The sequence below is a fragment of the Equus quagga genome, chromosome 12 (assembly GCF_021613505.1).
Source record: "Equus quagga isolate Etosha38 chromosome 12, UCLA_HA_Equagga_1.0, whole genome shotgun sequence".
Classification (NCBI taxonomy): domain Eukaryota; kingdom Metazoa; phylum Chordata; class Mammalia; order Perissodactyla; family Equidae; genus Equus; species Equus quagga.
This window is the reverse complement of record NC_060278.1, coordinates 32,096,704-32,116,268: the sequence shown is the minus strand read 5'-3', so window position 1 is coordinate 32,116,268 and position 19,565 is coordinate 32,096,704. Positions and strand designations below refer to the sequence as shown.

At 49.7% G+C, this 19,565-nt stretch overlaps 1 protein-coding gene across 1 annotated transcript in view; it reads right to left on the bottom strand.

The window, feature by feature from the left end:
* Positions 1 to 1,662: 1,662 nt before the first annotated feature.
* Positions 1,663 to 19,565, bottom strand: part of DIP2C (disco interacting protein 2 homolog C) — a 472,249-nt gene continuing 454,346 nt past the window's right edge. Inside the window, exons 37-41 of the mRNA XM_046678001.1 lie at positions 14,756 to 14,813; positions 12,801 to 12,875; positions 10,745 to 10,919; positions 9,090 to 9,213; positions 1,663 to 4,747 (exon numbers count right to left, since the gene is read on the bottom strand). Of these exons, the coding sequence (XP_046533957.1) occupies positions 4,495 to 4,747; positions 9,090 to 9,213; positions 10,745 to 10,919; positions 12,801 to 12,875; positions 14,756 to 14,813 (685 nt within the window). The 3' untranslated portion in view covers positions 1,663 to 4,494. The remainder of the gene's footprint in view (positions 4,748 to 9,089; positions 9,214 to 10,744; positions 10,920 to 12,800; positions 12,876 to 14,755; positions 14,814 to 19,565) is intronic.

The following is a 19,565-nucleotide window of genomic DNA, read 5'->3' as shown; positions in this document are numbered from 1 at the left end:
ACGCCTCTCTGGAATATGGTAGAAAATAAAAGGTGTAGGATGTCAGGAGGGATCAGGGGTTGTGAATTCTACTGAGAAAAGCAGTGAGTGCAAGCTGCAAGTCACAGAAGACGTGCGTGTGAAAGGAAACGAACTTCTCTCCACAGAAGCAGCCTCAGCGCTTCTCAGGCCATCCTGTCTCTGTGCTGAGACATTAAGGAGGAAAATAAGACAGAAATGATAATCGACCAGCCAACCAAACTACTGTTGATTGTGCCCCAAGAACTCAGCATTGTGCTAGAGGATGCAGAACATGGCACCACAGAAGAAAAGTCTGTATTCACACACAGGTACATAGGCACGCACAGGTCCACACAAGCAGGTATGCAGGCACGCACAGGTACACAGGCACATGCAGGTACATGTGCATACATGGGTATGCACACACAGGTACACACACATACACAGGTACGCACACAGGTATGCAGGCACGCACAGGTGCATATGCATAGATACACACACTCAGGTATGCAGGCACACACAGGTAGACAGGCATATGCAGGTACACATGCATATACAGGTATGCACACACAGGTACACACACATACACAGGTATGCACACAGGTATGCAGGCACACACAGGTACACAGGCATATGCAGGTACACAGGCATACACAGGTACACACACACAGGCACACACAAGTGCACACACAGGTGCACACGCATACATAGATACGCACACTCAGGTACTCAGGCATGCACAAGTATGCATGCACTCACAGGTACACATGCACAGGTACACACACATACAGGTATGCAGGCACACACAGGTACGCAGGCACACACACTGTCCAAAGCAGGGCTGTGCAGAGGCAGCTCTCTTAGTGCTCTTGTTTCACTTGACCCATCACTGTTAGGCCACCATCTGAGAAACTGGGGCCTTCCTTCAATCTTCTGTGTGATTTGACGCAGCCAGGCTGGTCTTACAACAACATCCACTTTCATACACTCAAAGCAGCATCCCCCAATTAGCGTGGGGTTGTCTTGGACAAAAGTTGTGGGGGGGGACAAGTGGAGTCTAAAACAAAGGCATGTAGGTTAACACTGGCGATCTGTGTGCAGATTTGCATTCTACTGATTTTCATCTGTATAAAATTTATATTTTTATAACCATTAGGCCGAAGGTCACTTAACCTGCTACTGCTTTCCAAAACACAAAGCCATCAGAATTCTCAGATCTTGGGCAAAAGGTAGAGCTCTTTGGTTGTCAAACAATCAAAGGTGATTAGGATTGGAATAGTCGGCTGGACCTGCTTCCTGACATGCAAGGGTCCCTGCCACACAGCTGACAGTAAATGTCTGCACACAGGATTCATGCTTACCATTTGTCCCAAAAAGTTTCCAATAATCTGTACACTTGCAGCAAAATGTGAACAAATATATTTAGATATATTTAAAAGAATTTTAAAAAACATTTCACAAAACATTTGTTGCCATAGGAATTATTTTAGCAATAAATGCCCACGTCAAAATTTAAACAGCGTTCAAAGTATGATTCTCTGTACTAAGTAATGCAACAAATTATGTAAACAGAGTCAGATACATTCCCTGTAGAAGTCACTTCCTTCCTGGGACTGAAGCTGTCCCAGACAGTTTTCCAGGGGACCAATTAAGAAACTGCTATTTCAGAGCAACAAAAATAAAAGCTTTTATTTGTTCATTTGAATATAAAACAGGCGTTATCACAGATGTACAAAGCTTACTGGTGGTTTACATACGAGAAGGTTGCCATCCTTTGCACATAAAAATTTCCTTTGAAACAGTGACTGGTTGAGCACATTCCTCTAACCAGCCACCACACTCTATGAAATAACGCTGCTAACATTCAACTGATAAAAGGGCCCGTTTCCCTTGGGTAAAGTGTCAAGCAGGATTAAATATAGATAATAGACAAGCACCATGAGGAGGCCGCCCTGTCGGGTCAGGGCTGTGTTTCGATGTGCACTGTGTACCCTCTTTTGTGCAAGTTGATGACACGGTTTTGTCTGACTTCAGAAGCACAAGGTCACAAGACAAACACCTGTTACATTCTCAGGAACGACTTATCTACAGCACGATTTCTAATACAGAATGATCCTTCTTTATTGCTGACATGGGAGGTTCTTAAGTGTCTCCTTTCCTTTTTCTTGCACAACAGAATTTCAATCCCAGCCCCCAACCTTTGGACCTCCACTCTAACACCAGAGACGACAGGCTGTCACTAACCGCGTCCACAACCGCACGCCTGGCACGTGAAGCTGATGTGGTGAAGGGGAAGGTTGTGTTTGAAGTGACACCTGATTTGTTTGCTTCCAACCTCAGCTGGACCTGACAAGTTATTCTGCAACTGTGTTTCCCAATCAGTACTTTATCTGAAACCTTAATTCCTCTTTCCTTAAACAAGGTGGGTGTGTATAAGAACACGTCTTTTTCCAGTGTGTGGTGGGTTTTCCCCTTAGGAAGCAGAAGACTGTAGGAATGTGTATCTGAAGCATGTCGAGAAATATTCATACACAGCAATAAAGTCAAACGATATTTTAAAAATCAAATGATTTGTGGAGATGGAAGGATGCACCCCACATGCAATTAAAAAAATATGCCACTTAAAATTTTTAAAAAACAATTAGCCTTGGATCTCAGAAGTCAAACAAAACTCTCTTTTAGCAAAGGGCTTACTGCTGGCACATATAGCAAAGGCAGGTAAGGACATCGCCCACGATATAATGAAAAGTGAATCTAAATTTTGCCCAGCAACAATCTTAGTCATGCATACCTAGCAACGAGAGCCACTGCAGGGTCATATTGGGGCAATTACAAAGTAAATCACGCTTGGAGAGCTGATATCTCTTCTTGGTTGGCACAGATGGGCCGATTCCATCAAGGAGTGTACAGATGCGCTCTGGAAATTCGAAGGCGTGTGAGGCAGCAGCGAGACTAAAATCAGAAACGTGTCAGCCCCAGGTGGCGAACGAAGGCAGCCATGAGGCTTCCTTGCTGCAGCCATGGCTCTGTTCAGAGTCCCGGGGCAGCTCACGCAGGCTCCCAGTGGGTTCTGCGCACCCCGGGCCAGGGAGCCCCAGAGAGCTGGCTGAGGTGACGATCTCCTATGTGAGTCCTTTCCCGTAAAGCGGTTCCGGACACTTTGTCCACTCCACACAGTGGCCATCTGAGGGGAATCAACACACCCTGGTGCAAATGACCACATATCATTCCTTTTCATACCAAGGACCGAAAAAAGGTGACACTAACAAAAAGGATGAAAAACATTGTGCAACGAATTCTTGCAGCTAAGAGAACAGTGCTCCTTGCCACCTGCCTTCCCTCACGCCTGCTTGGTGTCGTAAGCACGTGCTGGCACAAACTGCTCGTGTGGCCCCCACAGCAAAGGAAAAACAGTGCACAGTAGCCTCAGACTCCACCATCTTTAGATGACAATAATTTCACTTGCTGCTCTCTGGTTCTAGAAGAAACGTTCAGCCTGGGCTACAGGCACTCTGCGATTGCTCGCAGCAGCAAAGCGGGTGAGAGTCTCTCTATCTACAGTTCCGTGGAGGGGACACCATGCAAGTGACAGGCTCTGCATTTTAAACTTTAAAATCTCCTTGGTTCATTAGTGAATTTATATTTCATATATATATATTTGTTGTGATACTATCCACGCAAGATAATACAACACTTTTTTATATTAGCAAACATTACAAGACTTTAATATTCTTGAATGTTTTTCTCTTTTATACTTCTAAAGAGATCAAAATAAATTAAACGTTTTGTACATAATTACATATGAAGTAGTTAACTTATTTCATCTTTTAGTTTAGTACAAAGATATCTGCAAGATAATTGCCGAAATACACCTTATTTATAATTTCTCCTCATTCTATGCTAACTTCAAAGGCCACATATCAGCCTTTGATTCTTCAGCACATTTCTGACAAAGAAAGCTGCTAAAATCTAATTGGAAGGTGCTATTTGGAAGGTTTTCTCGTACCTCAACAAACTTTCCTAAAAGGATGAGTTCTAGCAATGGCTTAAATTAGTAACAGGTCCATGTCATTAAGATTTCATGACACATTAAAACAGAGAAAACAATTCTTCGTCACACTACATAAATTGTTTAAAAGAACCCATCTGGAGGGCAGAATATTTTTTTAATTGCTATTTTGGCTTAACAAAATACCACATTTACGAAGAAAGCACTTATTATCCAATAATTAAAAAAAAAAGAAAGAAAAGAAAGTTTTTGAAATGGGCTTTTCCAACAAACTGCAGGCAATAATCCAAAATCCTTCTGAGCAAACTTCAGTGGTAAGTTCACATTTCGTCCCCACGCCAGTCGGGTGCTGTGGAGAAGCCTCCTCCTCGGCAGCGTGCAATAAAAGGCTCCATTCTGGCGAATGTCACCCTCGCTTCTGCACACTTCAGTGACGCTGAGAAAAATGTTCCATCTCTACAAAGTCCAAGGGAGTGGAGACAAGACTACATGTTGTAGGCAACGTAGATGGGGTCCAGCTGGTCTGCCAGAAACCCGTCTCGCAGGTGCATGCGCTGCTTCTCGCCCCGGGAGTTGATGGGGATGACACCGATGTCCACCACCACCACCACTCCCACCACCAGGTAGTGCTCCTCCAGGACCACATTGGTCACCAGGGGAACCAGGTCCAGGGCTTCTTGCTCTGACCCATCAAGCTCCACCACAACCACCAACAAATTTGTCCAGGTGAACACAGCACTGGAAGAGAGAAAAGACTATCGTATATGGCAAAGTTTTAATTTAATGATCACATTTTGTTTTCAAGAGGTGCATTTTGTTCTTTTGGATCTACCTGAGCACTGCCAGTCTCCTCGCCTTGCTGGTCTCTCCGAGCCCACCTCCTTCCTCTCACTGGAGTGTCCCTCCCTCCTATTAGACTGTCTACTGCCTGCTCTCGCGGCAGCCGCTCCGTATGCTCCAGGATCTCTGTGGCGGCATCGCCCTCAGAGCAGCCCTGCCCTCTGCCCCTAGCTGGTATCAAGGGGAGAGGGGTTGGGTGTGCACCCAGAGCCGCTCCCTGGATCTGCACACTAAGTCCCAAGGGTGAAGTTGGTGTCCTGCCCTGGGGCTTGGGCCGGCATGCAGCTTGGTCAGTGGGAAGTCAGCACAGGCTGAGAGCAGCTGGTGTGTCTGGGCTGGTCCTGGCTTCCTCTGCCATCGCAAGGGTGGGACATTCTGGGAGGATGGAAACGTGGAGAGTAGCTGCCAGCGCCAGGCCCAGCTGACCCACAGGCCCTAGCCACAGTGCAGTCAGATCACCCAGCGGTCAACTGCAGATGTGGGGGCATAAATAAATAGTTACTGTTTAAAATACTGAGTTTGGGGTGACCGTAATACAGCAAGAGCTACTGGTATGGGAGTAATTTCTCGAGAACGTGGAAGATTTATTTAGAAGTGTTTCATCTGGGATCTTTCAATGGGAGGGTCACCCAGAGTATTTAGTCTGCCCAACCTGTGGAAGCCTAATCCTGTGCTTTACACTTTAAGCCTCATTAACCTCATATAGTGGGGCTTTTAAAAAGTGGTTGTGTAACAACCTTAATATTCATTGCCCCTGGTGCCCATGCTCTGCTTGGCTGTGGAGGCCAGGAGGGTCCTAGGGGGACAGAGCCACACGGAGCCACATCCAGGCTCTAGGAGGAGCCCAGGGCTGGGGAGCCATGTGGAGGAGGCGCCAGGCCCCAGGGCCCTGTAGTGGGTTGCTGATATCTGCTTTCTCATGCCAGACACACAGAAGGTTCTGTCTCAGCTGTGAGGCAGGAAATATTTGGGAAAACTCATTATTGTTTTCTAAAAGTGTGAGAGTATGTCTATTAGGAAAAAAAATGAACATTTTGTTCAGTATGGCCAATATATACGTTGAAATGAAAGGGAAATACTGGAGAATGTGTTCAACAGCTCTCTCCTGGATTTTGCTTTGCGACAAGCACGTATACCTAGGGGAACAATCCTGCTGAGGGCTGTTCCCAAGATGTGCTGGTGCTGAATTTCCATAATATGACTCTTTGTGACACTAAGATATTGCTCTGCATGACCCAAATGAGCCCATACTGTGAGTCTGTGATATCATAGATTATACATGTATATACACCTCAGCCACTTTTGGTATAATTTTATGATGGCATTTGATGTTGATGACACAGTATCAGGAATCAGGTTGGATTTCCATATTTAATCAGGGCGGGCTTGCCAGGAAGCTATGGACTGGACACAGGTCCCTTTCCTCTCATCAGAGCTTTCCCAGGCGCCATACACAATTACCTCTTGCTGAAGAAATAAAAGGCAATACATCTTGGAGTATATGAGGAAGCCATTTGGTGTAAAACTAATTCGGCCTGACCTTGTTTTTCCAAAAAGGCCAGATGTGGCCTGTTGAGCATGCATTGTACGTCTGCTTTAAACCTTTACAATGTTTCAAAGCCAGGAATCATGCCCCTAAAGATAGGGGTGTCTTTTCCCCATAGTGGAATTTCCTTAAAGATAAGCATCTCTTCCTGGAAACTAGGGATTAATTACTGACCTGCTGTGCTCACCTTGTGACCTGCTGTGCCAGCTAAGCATCTTGAGATAATTGCAAAAGGGACATTCCTGTCATTGTGATGTACGCTCATTGTTCCAAGACAGTGTATGACCACTCTGTACACCCTGCTTCTTAGGTGCCCTTTCTTCCCCAACCCCCCCATGCTATAGTCCTTAGACCTGGCTCATAACAAACTCACCCCAAATTTTGATTTTTAGATTGATTATGAATTATTTGTGTGGACACAGTCACATTACATGACATGGGGTCACATCCTTCTTTCTCAGTATGAAGTAACCAGAGGGGACTCAAGGGAGGGAAGGCAAGAAAGAGTAAAAAGGACAGCAGAGCAGTGTGTGCTGGGCAGTTTCTGATGGACTGAGGCCATCAGAACAAGACCACTGCTCTTCCTTCTTTCTGGTGCTGCCTATGGACAAAGGAGGGTGAGGAGAGAGGCCCAGGAGGCAAGGCCACCCCGCAGGTGATGACAGCGGTGCTTGGGACAGAAACTAGAGTCATGGCCTGCCACCCCACAAGGGGCTCAGGGAGCCCCTGCCACAGCCCTTCAATAACTACATAGAAAATACTTGAGGGAGGCAACACAAGCCAGTGAAATCATTTCCTCAGAAATACAAAAATAGAAGGCTGTAACTGATGTTCGCAGCCCTTCAGACAGACAGCGAGGCAGGCACTGGGCTCGGGTTCCAGGTTGCTGTCTTTCTGGGATTCTGTCCCCTTGGTACACTGGAGTAGAGAGGCAACTGCGGCAACTTGAGGACTTTGTTTCAGGGCGAGTAGAGCCGTAAGCAGTCTGAACCACAGGAGCACATGTGGGTATGCACACTCTCCACTCCCTCTTATCTCTTCTATCCTGCCAAGTCCTCTGGGTCAGCGTTCAGTACATGGCAACACACACCAGCCTGCATCAGCTAACAAGAGGCAAATGAAGGCACTGGCCTGGTGGCACAGCAGTTAAGTTCATGCACTCAGCTTTGACTGCCTGGGGTTCACCTACACACCGCTTATCAGGCCATGCTGTGGCAGGCATCCCACATATAAAAATGAGGAAGATGGGCACGGATGTTAGCTCAGGGCTGGTCTTCCTCAAAAAAAAAAAAAACAGGCAATGAACAATCTGAGCCATCTACCCCACCAGGAAAAATTGCCATGAGAGATTTCAGAATGCTCCTCCCTTGGGGTTCCTGGCCTGAGCTTTGATGCCACATACCAGAACTGGGTGACCTAGGAAGTGGTCAGTGCTGCAGCCCCCAGGTCAGCTGGCTATTGCGGGTCACACTGAGCACAGCCAACCAAATGGTCGGGAGGGTAGACCCCAGGTCCCCAAGGCCCCTGGCCCCAGGGAGGGCACCTGGGATGGGAGACTTGTCACTTCTGGCTTTGGTTTAACTCGGGAAAGTCTGCCCCCTCCTCTCATCATCTCAGGTCTCCCCACACGGCCCATGGACTTCCATGGCTCCCGGGCTGTGGTCATAAGTGCTCTCTGTGCCTGTGTGTGTGCAGTCGGTTTCTTCCCTACATCATGCTTTTGTTTTTTGTTTTTTGTGTTTTTTTTTATTGAGTTATTGATAGGTTACAATCTTGTAAAATTTCAATTGTACATTAATGTTTGTCAGTCATGTTGTAGGTGCACCACTTCACCCTTTGTGCCCACCCCCCACCCCACCTTTCCCCTGGTATCCACTAAACTGTTCTTGGTCCATAGTTTTAAATTCCTCATATGAGTGGAGTCATACACAGATTATCCTTCTCTAGCTGGCTTATTTCACTTAACATAATTCTCTCAAGGTCCATCCATGTTATTGCAAATGGAATGATTTTGTTCTGTTTTGCAGCTGAGTAGTATTCCATTGTATATATGTACCACGTCTTCTTTATCCATTCATCTGTTGATGGGCACTTAGGTTGCTCCCACATCTTGGCTATTGTAAACAGTGCTGCAATAAACATTGGGGTGCATAGGACTTTTGGGATTGGTGACTTCAAGCTCTTTGGATAAATACCCAGTAGTGGGATGGCTGGATCGTATGGTAGTTCTATTTTTAGTTTTTTGAGGAATCTCCATACTGTTTTCCATAGTGGCTGCACCAGTTTGCATTCCCACCAGCAGTGTATGAGGGTTCCTTTTTCTCCGCAACCTCTCCAACATTTGTTGCTATTAGTTTTAGATATTTTTGTCATTCTAACTGGTGTAAGGTGATATCTTAGTGTAGTTTTGATTTGCATTTCCCTGATGATCAGCTACATCATGCTTTTGTAAACTAAAAACCAATGAACAGCGACAGCCTGGCTCTTTAGAAGCTGCTATCCAGTCATTAGTACGTCACCCTCAGGAAGTGCCCAAGACATTGAGTCCACCCAGGAATGCCCCTTGCTGCTAAGTTATCAACACCTGGAGGGAAGGCTACAGGCTAAGGGTGAGACTCCTCCACACGACTCCACGGGCTCCCAAGGCTGCCCAAACCCTGTCCTGCTCGTCTGGGAACACCTGCCACCACTCACCATTCTGTAACGCTTTTGTGGGCTCTGATCACTGAGGTTTCAATGTCGATGGGGTGATAGCGCATCCCCCGCAGCTCCATGGCTTCGTCCAGGGCGCCTACCACGTACAGGGCATCGTGGCGCTCTGCTCAGGGAATGGGAAAAGTGTGTGAGTTTCACCGTTACGCTGCTCAAGCTGCTTCAAGAAAAAAGCATTAAAACCACTCAGAGTGAGAAAGCGATGCAAAGAAAGGGGTCACAAGTCAGGGATATTTCCCTCCCACAGGGATGCTCCGTGCCTGAGATGCTCAAGGAAAACGCTGTGGCCCTAGAGTGCCGGCCACCATCTGTAACATCCCTGAAGCCTCCAGGCCACGGAGAGACAACACCTCAATCAGCTTCCATACTCATCAAAGACATTATCCCACCACCCTCAGCCCCTTCAGCACCGCCTGGGTCCTGGGGCTGCAGAGGCGCCTAAATCTCATGGAGCTCTCCCCAAGTCACATGGTGAGGACACAGCACTGCCAAAAGTAAACCCAGCTCCCTCTGATTCCATCGCATGAGGTCTCAACTGTCTTATTCCATGTCTGAGCAGGAAAAAAAAGCGTAGTTTCTGATAACGTGCATGAACAAAGCTTTCCTCAGCTCACACAGCCGCTAAACTTACTCCTATCAGTGTGTAAACCTTGGGATACTGACAAAATGCAGTCAGTCCATCTCTTCTTAAAAATAAGGAGACGTGTCCTTAATCTTTAGAGTAGCAAATATATCAGAGGAAATTTGAAAGAAGTGATCGACATACAAAGTACCAGAAAATAAATCTTTTCCAGTGCGAGTCAGACAAGATGCAGAAATTTACTTGCCGGCTTCTAGCGATTACCGCAGCAGGGACCCCCGGCTGCCCGGCCCTGGGATCCCGCAGGAGAGACCGCCCCACCTCCTGGGGGGTGCTGGATACCACCGACCTTATACCTCTAACTCAGTTCTTCACGGGAACCCCGGAGAGCACCTCCAAATAAAACAGCCCATGATTGTCCCAAATTGCAAACGTGACATCAAATTTTTTTGTACTTTTCCGTAAATTCAATGGCGGTTCAGCTCTGCGAGCACAGCTCCCGCCGGGCAGGTGTGTCGGGGAGCCTTCCTGAGGTCTCCCGGCTTTGTGTGGGGCAGGACCCCACCAGAAAGCTCCTCTCCCGTCCTCTGAAACGCTGCAGCCCGGCTTCTATTTTAGTGGAACCACGGAGCTGAGAAAGGACCCGGGACTCGGCAAAGACCTGAACAGCAAGCAGGCTTCGACATTCTGTCTCTGGGCATCCCCCGCCTGGCGCCAGCCCCGCAGAGGAGGGGGCAGCAGCCTCCACCCTCGCTGCGCCCGCAGCACCGCCCCTTCCCGCGGGCCGCACGGGCCCGTTTCCGGCGGCGGGTCTGCGACCGCGGGCTCCTGGTGGCGGGACACGAGGCCCGGCCCCGGGCGACTGTCCTGGCTCGGACGGTGTGAGCGCAGCTCAGCTGGGGACACACTCGCGTTCGACCTTGCTCCTTCGCACCTGGCTGTGTCCAGCTGGTGTGCGGCGAGCACGCAGACGTGCTCTCCTGGTCTGGGGTCCCGAACCCCAGATGGGAGCTGGATGTCCAGGGCCCCTGGCCTCCCCGCCGCCCGCCACGCTCACCTCCGTTGGCGTCTGTGAGCTCCGTCCTCCGCAGGAACCCCAGGTAGCCCGTGCGCGCCCAGACTGTCTGGGTGTCTCCAAAACTTAACCTCGAGTTGAAGTGATCTGACTGGAGGGATTCATCTCCGTAAATAGTGAAATATCCACTGGCGTTGTGGGCACTGTGAACCCAGATCTGTTAAGGAAGCAAAATACGACGGGGTAAGTTAGCTTGCGACTCTCTCCAGGGAAGAAGCTGCTTCCACCGTCCAGTAAATCCCAGTGCCGCTGAAAGCGCCCCTGCACGGTACAGACAAGATGCTGCTGATGCGCTCGGGTTTCGGGGGAGACCCAGATGCCCGAGTTCACGTGTTCGCCGAACAGCGAGCCTGCGGCGGGGCAAACACGGAGCCGCCCGACAAGAACCCGCTAGCGCACGTTAACGGCGGGTTTGAAAAACCAGCACGTCCAATTTCTACTAGTTTCCTTGCGCTTATTCAAACGTAATGATTGTTTCTAAAAAGCAATGTGGAAAAATGTTGAAAAGCTTTATGATTTAATTTTCCGTTTCACCTGGTTTGCATACTTTTAGAAATGTACTGCAATAAAACACCACAAAAGAAAACCACCTGTAAGACGGAAGGCGGCATGTATCGTCAAAAAACAGGAAACGGAAGTGTCGACGTGTGAAGGGGCAGTGTGTGTGGGAGTGTGGGAGTGAGTGTGCGGGAGAGTGTGTGTGGAAGAGTGTGTGTGAGTGTAGGAACGTGTGGGACTGTTAGGGAGTGTGGGAGTGAGTGGGAGTGTGCGGGTGCGTGGCAGAGTATATGAGTATGTGTGTGGGTGCGTGCATGTGTGGGAGTGTGTGCCCAGGGGTGTGCATGAGAGTATGAGTGTGCGGGGGTGTGTGTGAGAGAGTGCTTGTGTGCACGGGAGTGTGGGGAAATGTGAGTGTGCATGAGTGTGTGGGAGAGTGCGACTGCATGGGTGTGTGCACGGGAGTGTGGGTGTGCATGGGTGTGCGTGAGAGTGTGTGGGGCTGGCGCAGAAGGACGTGCTAAGCACGCGGGCTGTGCGAAGCGCGGGGAGACGCGAGGAGCGGGACGCCTCACAGCCCGCCTGCGTGCCCGCTGCGTGTCCACAGCCACAGCACCCGGAGGAGGCGGGGCTTCCCGAGCGCGGGGCGCGTGCGCAGAGGCCTGGGCGGAGCTGTTCCGGTCTAACGTCGCTTAAGGCGCGTGGCGCGCTCGGCGTCGGAGGCGTCCTGCGCGCCCGGATGCAGCTGCCCGACAGGCCCTGCAGAGCCGCGCAGGCGTCCGAGGGCGCGGAGGAAGGCGCGCCCGGCAAGGCGAGGGCACTGCGTCTGCTCCCTCACACAGCCGCCTCGGCGAGACGCGGCCCACGGGAGGCCGGGGAGGGTCCCGACGCGCCGACCGCCCCAGGCGCGGGCTCTGCGGCCCAGCCTCGCGCCGCGAATGCGTTTGCGGGAGCGCCCAGGCAGGCCCGTCCACAGCTTCACCGCTTCCGCCTGACCGTCCCACGTGACCGAGGGCGCGGCGGCACGAGTGACAGCCCCGCGCGTCCCTCAGGAGGAGTGGCGCCGTCCTGACACAGCCGGCAGCGAGGGAGAGGGCGCCCGTCGCAGACAGCGCGCAAAGCCGCGGGCCACCGGACCTCGACGCAGGGCGGGCCGGGCTCTCCCAGCGCCTGTGCGCCCGCCCCGCGGCGGCCGCCAGTCCACCTCCGCGAAGCTCGCACTCTCGTAAATTCTTGGACGAGAACCCATTGCACTTCCTTAGGGAAATTCTGCTCCGTAACCCTCAACTCCCACACGCTCATTTAAGCAATGAAGCTGATCTCGAGCTACTTCCCGCTGGTCAGCTGCACTTCCTCGCTTTACACAGAATGTGACTGCGGGTCGGCGACACGGGGTCCTGTCCACTGGTGCTGAAGACGGGGGAGCAGCAGGAAGGCAGACTGGGTCTCGGGGACCGTGTGTCCCAGAGGACGCCCCTACCCGCCTCACCCGCGTGGACACCCTGCACCCACCTCACCCGGGTGGAGGCCCGGCACTCACCTCACCCAGGTGTGAGTCTCCCAATGGTCCTTTTGTTTCTGGATTGGCAATTATGATCCGAACCCCCGGAAGTATCTACGTGGGAAAAGAGAACATTCTTGTCGGTGGACAGACAGACAGACAGACACTGCATCGCAGTCACCCTTGATTTGGCCTTCATGCCACATGCCTGTTTTCCTTTCAATAATCATTTAGAAAGTAATACAGCTTTAATCAAATTTATGGACTGTGGCATCATGTAATTACATCATAACAACCGCATTTCACTGTAATGATTACTACAATGACAGAGTCCATGTGAAAGTGATCTTAAAATTAAGAATTTGAACAAAGACGTGATAAATGATATAATTGAGCACAGCCTGATGCTTGCAAAATAGGAATTTTCAGTTATTTTGATGCACTTTTTCTCAGTTATACTTAATACTATGTCTCACATGGCATGTGAGCACGAAGGAAGGGTGATGCTGGCAGCAGGCACTAGATTAAGGACGTCAGGGATGAAGCTTTCAGAGATGAGTGTGACTCAGAAACAAGGCAGGCTTGGCGACAGGGTTTAGTGGAAAGCTGCTCTTGTGAGGCAAGAAGCAAGAGCCGCGTATCACTGCTGGGGCAGTCTGCTGTGCTACGGCTGGAACGCTGGTAAACCCCTTTTATTATCGCGTCGATATTAAGCATCTTCTTAGTGGAAGTTCAGCTTAGAAATATTCTGAATTCCACTGAAACCACATAAGGGAGGAAGCAAGAGCTGCTTCTGGAAATTCAGAACACAGTCGTCTCGGTTCAGGTAATCTAACATTGTATGGTTGCGCTGTGGTAAAAACTCTCAGGACGCTGTCCTGTCCCTTACGTCTGAAGTGTGCCCTGCAGCTCTGCTCTCTGTCTGACTGACGGTCCTCCAGACTGAGTTCGGGTGAGGGGGTAGGTTCTGTTTCCTACCATTAGAAGCAACTTAGTACCAAGAGTTCTAATTGGCAGTGGTGTAGACACAGATGATAAAACGTCCAAAAGCAACATAAGATGCTTTCAGAATTATATCTAGTGGAGAAGAGATCTGACATTTGGGGCCAAAAAAGAAGTCTTCATTTACGTTTAAATACATCTCTTGCTTTTAATTCTATAAAAAAACACAACAACATGGGGCTGGCCCCGTGGCCGAGTGGTTAAGTTTGCGTGCTCCACTGGAGGCAGCCCAGTGTTTCGTTGGTTCGAATCCTGGGCATGGACATGGCACTGCTCATCAGACCACGCTGAGGCAGCGTCCCACATGCCACAACTAGAAGGACCCACAACGAAGAATACACAACTATGTACTGGGGGCTTTGGGGAGAAAAAGGAAAAAAATAAAATCTTTTAAAAAAACCCCCCAAAAACCCCACAACAACTGTGGCAGGAACGACTAGTTGTCCCCTGATAACCGTTCTTTGTCTATTTCCATAGTAAATGATACCCTGATGTTTAGCTAGGCCCATAGATATTCAGAACCAATATGATGCTCCCAACCTTCCTTTCAGCTAGGTGTGATCATGTGACTAAATTCTGGCCAATGGTATTTAAGTGTGAGTAAGGCAATTTACGAAACTTCCTTAAGGTCTACACCTTTTGTTTCCTTCTTTTTCAGTTTCTCTTCCTGCTGGCTGGAATTGGAAATGATGGCTGGGGCTGGAGCAGCCACTTTAGACCCTGAGGCACCCTTGGGAATGGAGGCCATGAAGAGCAGAACAAGACAGAAAGTGCCAGGGCCCCTGGTAGTTTCATGGTTTCTTTTACGTGAGAGACAGAAAAAAACTAACTCATATTTTGAGTTTCTGTACTCGTGGCCAAACCTAGTCCTGATACATTACATTCAAGAAAAGTTTTTGGAAAAAATATAAAATACATTTCTTAAAATTTCAAAGCCCATACAACGAGACTCACACTTGTATAGAAATGCATATTCTTCCTTTAATACTTACTTTTCCTGACTCCATCAGGGGCAGGCTATGAGGAGATCCTCTTTCTACTAAACGGACTCTACAAAGAGAAACAGGAGATATTACTGAGTGTGTCTGTGCCCCTCTCCTCTCCTCCACATTCAGCACTTGGTCAGTGCTCCTCACGTAGGCAGGGAACATCAATGCTGAGGGTGGGGTAGTTTAGATAGTTTAGAAGTCAAAGAAAAAGCAGTCATAGCAGAGCACAGCTGTGCTCTGGTGGGCAGTGGTGGGAGCCTCTGCGCAGGCTGCAGGGAACGGAGGTGAGTCCACTCACCAAACCTGCAGAATCACTGGGAAAATGATTTTGCATTTAAAGTACCGAGGACTCCACTGAGCACTTGCAGAAAAAGAAAAGAACAGGGATCAACCCACATCCCTGAAAGAGCTGCCAACCCCTGGTGACAGCGATGCCTAGTCCCAGAGCACACGCAGCCCTGCCCCTCTGCTGGCCACAGGCAGGGCCCCGATTCACAGCAGCACAGAATCTGCTTTATAAACCAGGCGATCTGAGCCGAGTGAGGACAGGACTGGCCGATTCAGACAGCAAAACCTGCCTTCAAAAAAGAAACCCTTTTCAATGTAAAAAATATTTAATAGTAATTTAATCTTAAGAACTGCGGAGGACCTTGGCGTTGGTCACAACCAGAGCTAACTAAGTTCTTCCCTAGCTGCATTATTTTCAATATTTTATGGCCTCCTCCTGGTTTAACATTTCCACCATGTTACTATAAGACTATGATGCTGCTCATTTGTCTGAAAGGCAGTTTTAGCCAAAGAAAATGAAGTGAAGGAGAAAGCACTCTAATGCTTGAAGGCTACGGAACAGAACGGCCATCAGCAGGCAGTTGGGCTCTGGGAATGGGGTTGTGAGAGGCCTTTCCTCTGTCCCCCACGACCCAGTGCTGCTGAGGAGAGGAGGGGTGCTCCACAGGAAGAACTTCCAGGATGTGGACAGCAGTGCTAGCCTGAGGCAGACACAGGGAGGTGCCAACCAGGGCGCTGGGTGTGTGCGGGGGTCCTCAGGCATCTGACAAGGGCTCTCAGCAGTGAAAAGGACTCCCTGCCTCCCGAGGAGCCTTTGGTGGTGTCTCCTGCTGCATAGACAAAAGCAGCCTGCCACAGGCGAATCACGAAACAGCAGAAAGGGCAGGACTGACATCTTATCTTAAGGAGGAGAAAGTTGGGGGAAATCCTGGAGGGGGAGGGAGGGAGGGCACCCAAGTTGCTGCAGCAGTAACTTGAGGGAGAAGAACTTCCTGCAGCAACTGTGGATCAAATGATAACCACTAAAATCTCTGGTATGTGTCTTAAGGAAGGCCTTGATGCTGACAGCAGGAGATGAGGGTGATCAAGGAGAAACAACCCAGGTCTTAACACTTCTTCAACTGTTCCAGAATATGCCAAAAGGCTTAATGATGTTAACCTCAAATGTAAATTCCTGGCTGCATTACATCTTTTCGAATACCATGTCTACTAAGACGAGGGAAACAAAAGAAAAAATTAACAAATGGGACTATGTCAGACTAAAAAGCTTCTGCAAGGTGAAGGAAATCATGAACAAAATGAAAAGACAACGCACCAACTGGGAGAAAATATTTGTAAATCATTTATCTGACATGGGTTAATTTCCAAAATATATAAAGAACTCAAACAACTCAACAACAACAAAACAAACAACCCGGGAAAAAATGGGCAGAGGATATGAATAGACATTTTTCCAAAGAAGATATACAGATAGCCAATAGGCACATGAAAAGATGTTCAACATCGCTAATCAATCATCGCTAATGCAAATCAAAACTACACTGAGTCAGAATAGCTGTAATCATCAAGACAAAAAATAACAAATGTTGGAGAGGATGTGGAGAAAAGGGAACCCTCATACACTGCTGGTGGGAATGCAAGCTGGTGCAGCCACTATGGAAAACAGTATGGAGATTTATCAATAAATTAAAAATAGAAATATCGTATGATCCAGCTGTCCCACTGCTGGGTATTTATCCAAACAACTTGAAATCAACAATCCAAAGAGATTTATACCCCTCTATGTTCATTGCAACACTATTCACAATAGTCAAGACATAGAACCAACCCAAGTGCCCATCAACTGATGAATGGATAAAGAAGATGTGGTATATATACCATGGAATACTATTCAGCCATAAAAAAAGACAAAATCGTCCTATTCACAACAACATGGATGGACCTTGAGGGTATTATGTTAAGAGAAATAAGCCAAAGAAAGACAAACTCCACATGAATTCACTCATATGTAGAAGATAAACACATGGACAAAGAGAACAGATTAGTAGTTAGAGGGGAAGGGGGTTGGGAGGTGGGGAAAAGGGGTAAAGGGGCACATATATATGGTGATAAAAATTAGAATACTGGTGGTGCGCATGATGCAGTCTATACAGAAACTGATAAATAATAATGTACACCTGAAATTGCACAATGTTATAAACCATTATGACCTCAATAAAACTTAAAATAAATAAGTAAATTCCTGGTTGCATTAATACAGAATTAAAAGAAAACTCTTAGGACCCAGGTAGCAGCATGCTAATTTAGGGTGGGTTACTCTTAACAACTGCCATTTGAACACAACTCCGAACCTGTGGAACTCTGTCCGTAACAGCAAACATTCAAGAAGCTGGGACAGTTAGAGAACGTGGTGTTCGCAGGAAATATCAATGCTGCTAATGATGCAATGATAGCCTGCCGGGTCTGGAGGCTGGGATCGTGATGCTGGACTGAATGAGGCTGATGTGAGCACTCAGGTACGGTAAGCCTGTGTCCAATGGCTGGCTGGCCAACTGGGGATTCTGGATACTGTCAATTTGCTACAGATGGAGAAAGCAATAAGGAAACGAGGCCAAACTGGTTGGGAAGATTACGAGGGGCAGGGGTGAGGAAGGAGCGAAAGAATGAAAGAGAAGGGGCCAGAGAGATCAGCTGGCTGAGCATGGGTCCCTGCTGCACGGCCTGGCCTCCACATAGAGGGGCTACTCTCTGGGGGCTGGGCAGCTGGCCAGTGGCCAGCTTGGGCATCCTGTAAAGGCCAGACCACCAGGCCAGGGAGCAAAACTCTTAGCCAAAAAGGAGGGCTGTTTTGGACAAGCTTCCTCTCTGCGGGCGTCCACTCAGAGTCATCGCTGTTTGAGGAAGTCAGGAACCCCTGCCATGCTTTTTGGATGTGCCAGGCTGCTCTGTCCAAGGTATTACGACTGGGGTGACTTCAGAGAGGGCACCCTGGTGTAACTGATGACACAAGGAAATCAGGGGCAAACGTCTCTGGGGTCCCGGGATGACTTGGGTCTTTCCTTCTCTTCCGCCCGCGGGCTTCTGCCTTGGCCTGTGCCCGGCCGACAGGGGACGAGACAAGCCACTGTCTGCGACAGGGACTGTGGCTCCAGGCCACGCCACACTGCCCGGCGTCTGCCTCTGACCAGCAGCCTCCTCTGCCCTCCTGCCTTCAGAGTTTGTCTTGTCTCTTGTTCTTCCTTGATAACCCCTGGCCTCCAAGGAAGGCAGGCAGAATCTCAGCTGGAGATCTCATCTTATCTGAAATGTGGAAAACGAGGAGGCTCTACCGTTAAGAATTTCTTCTCGGTCTCCGGCCCTGCCATCGGGCGCCAGTGAGGGGACCCGGGGCAAGGGTGGAGGGCAAACCTAAAAAAAGGGGAAGAATGTCTTTTCTGGTCAGTATGAGAGCAAGAATGGGTGCTGGAGTCACTCACCACTCAGGGTGGGTCCTGAATGAAAAGGCTAAGATCCTGTTAGCAAATGCCACGTAAGACTGCTCTTCATTCACGTGAAAAGAAAAATACCAAAGAACAGAAAGAAAAAGAACACCCCCTAAAGAGAAAGGCAAAGACGTCTCTCCCGAAAACACCGGGAGACACATTTGCAGCACACGGCGGCGGAAGGACTTGGAGAACCGGGTGGAAGCTCGGCCGAGCGAAGCCTGCGGGCGCACAGCCGCGAATGCGGAGCCGGGGAGGGCGGGAGGCCACACTGCACGTGGCGGGGCTGCAGCGGCAGAGAAGGGACGCCCAAGCCCACTCGCCGCTTTTCCGGGGGTGGCGTGGCTCCGCCCCGCATTGACGCGGGACCTGGACCGGCAGGGGCTCCAGTGGAGCGGCGGAGGCCTGCTGAGTCGGGGTGACCACGGGAGGACTGTGCTTGGGCGGAGGCGCCGGGGCCACCAGCCCCCGCCCGGCGCCCCTAGAGCCCCCAGGAGGGCGCCCCGGGCAGCAGTCCGCCTCAAACGGCGCCCAGGCCCCAGGTCCGGGCTCCTCACCCAGCCAGCGCTCCAGCCCCGCCCGCGTCTGAGTCAGCACTCAGGCCTTGACTGGATTGGCCCTCATCCCCGACGGGTTCAAGTACTTCACATCAAAATCCTGGACATCAAAAACGTGTTTCCGACCCAGGCTTTCACTGCACTTGACGTTTGGGTTTTCACTAGAAAAGGCGAGAGGGCGAGATGGCGAGTTGCGGTGGGGAGACTGGCAGGCAGGGTAAAGCCCTCACCTGTGCTGTCCTTGACCTGCTCTCACGCTGGCCCGAATTTCACCTTGAAAGGCTGCAGCCGTCAGAGCAACACGGCAGGTAGAGACGCGGCACCACAAGAGGTCTTCCTGCCAAGGGTTCCGTCCCCTCCCTACTTCATGTGGCCTCGCACGAGAGGGGGCCACTACCACCTCACTCCTCTCCGGGGCCCTCCCCCCTTGCCCACCCGACACCCGTCTGTCCCTGGCAACTCTCACCAAAGGAGACGAGGGCTCTC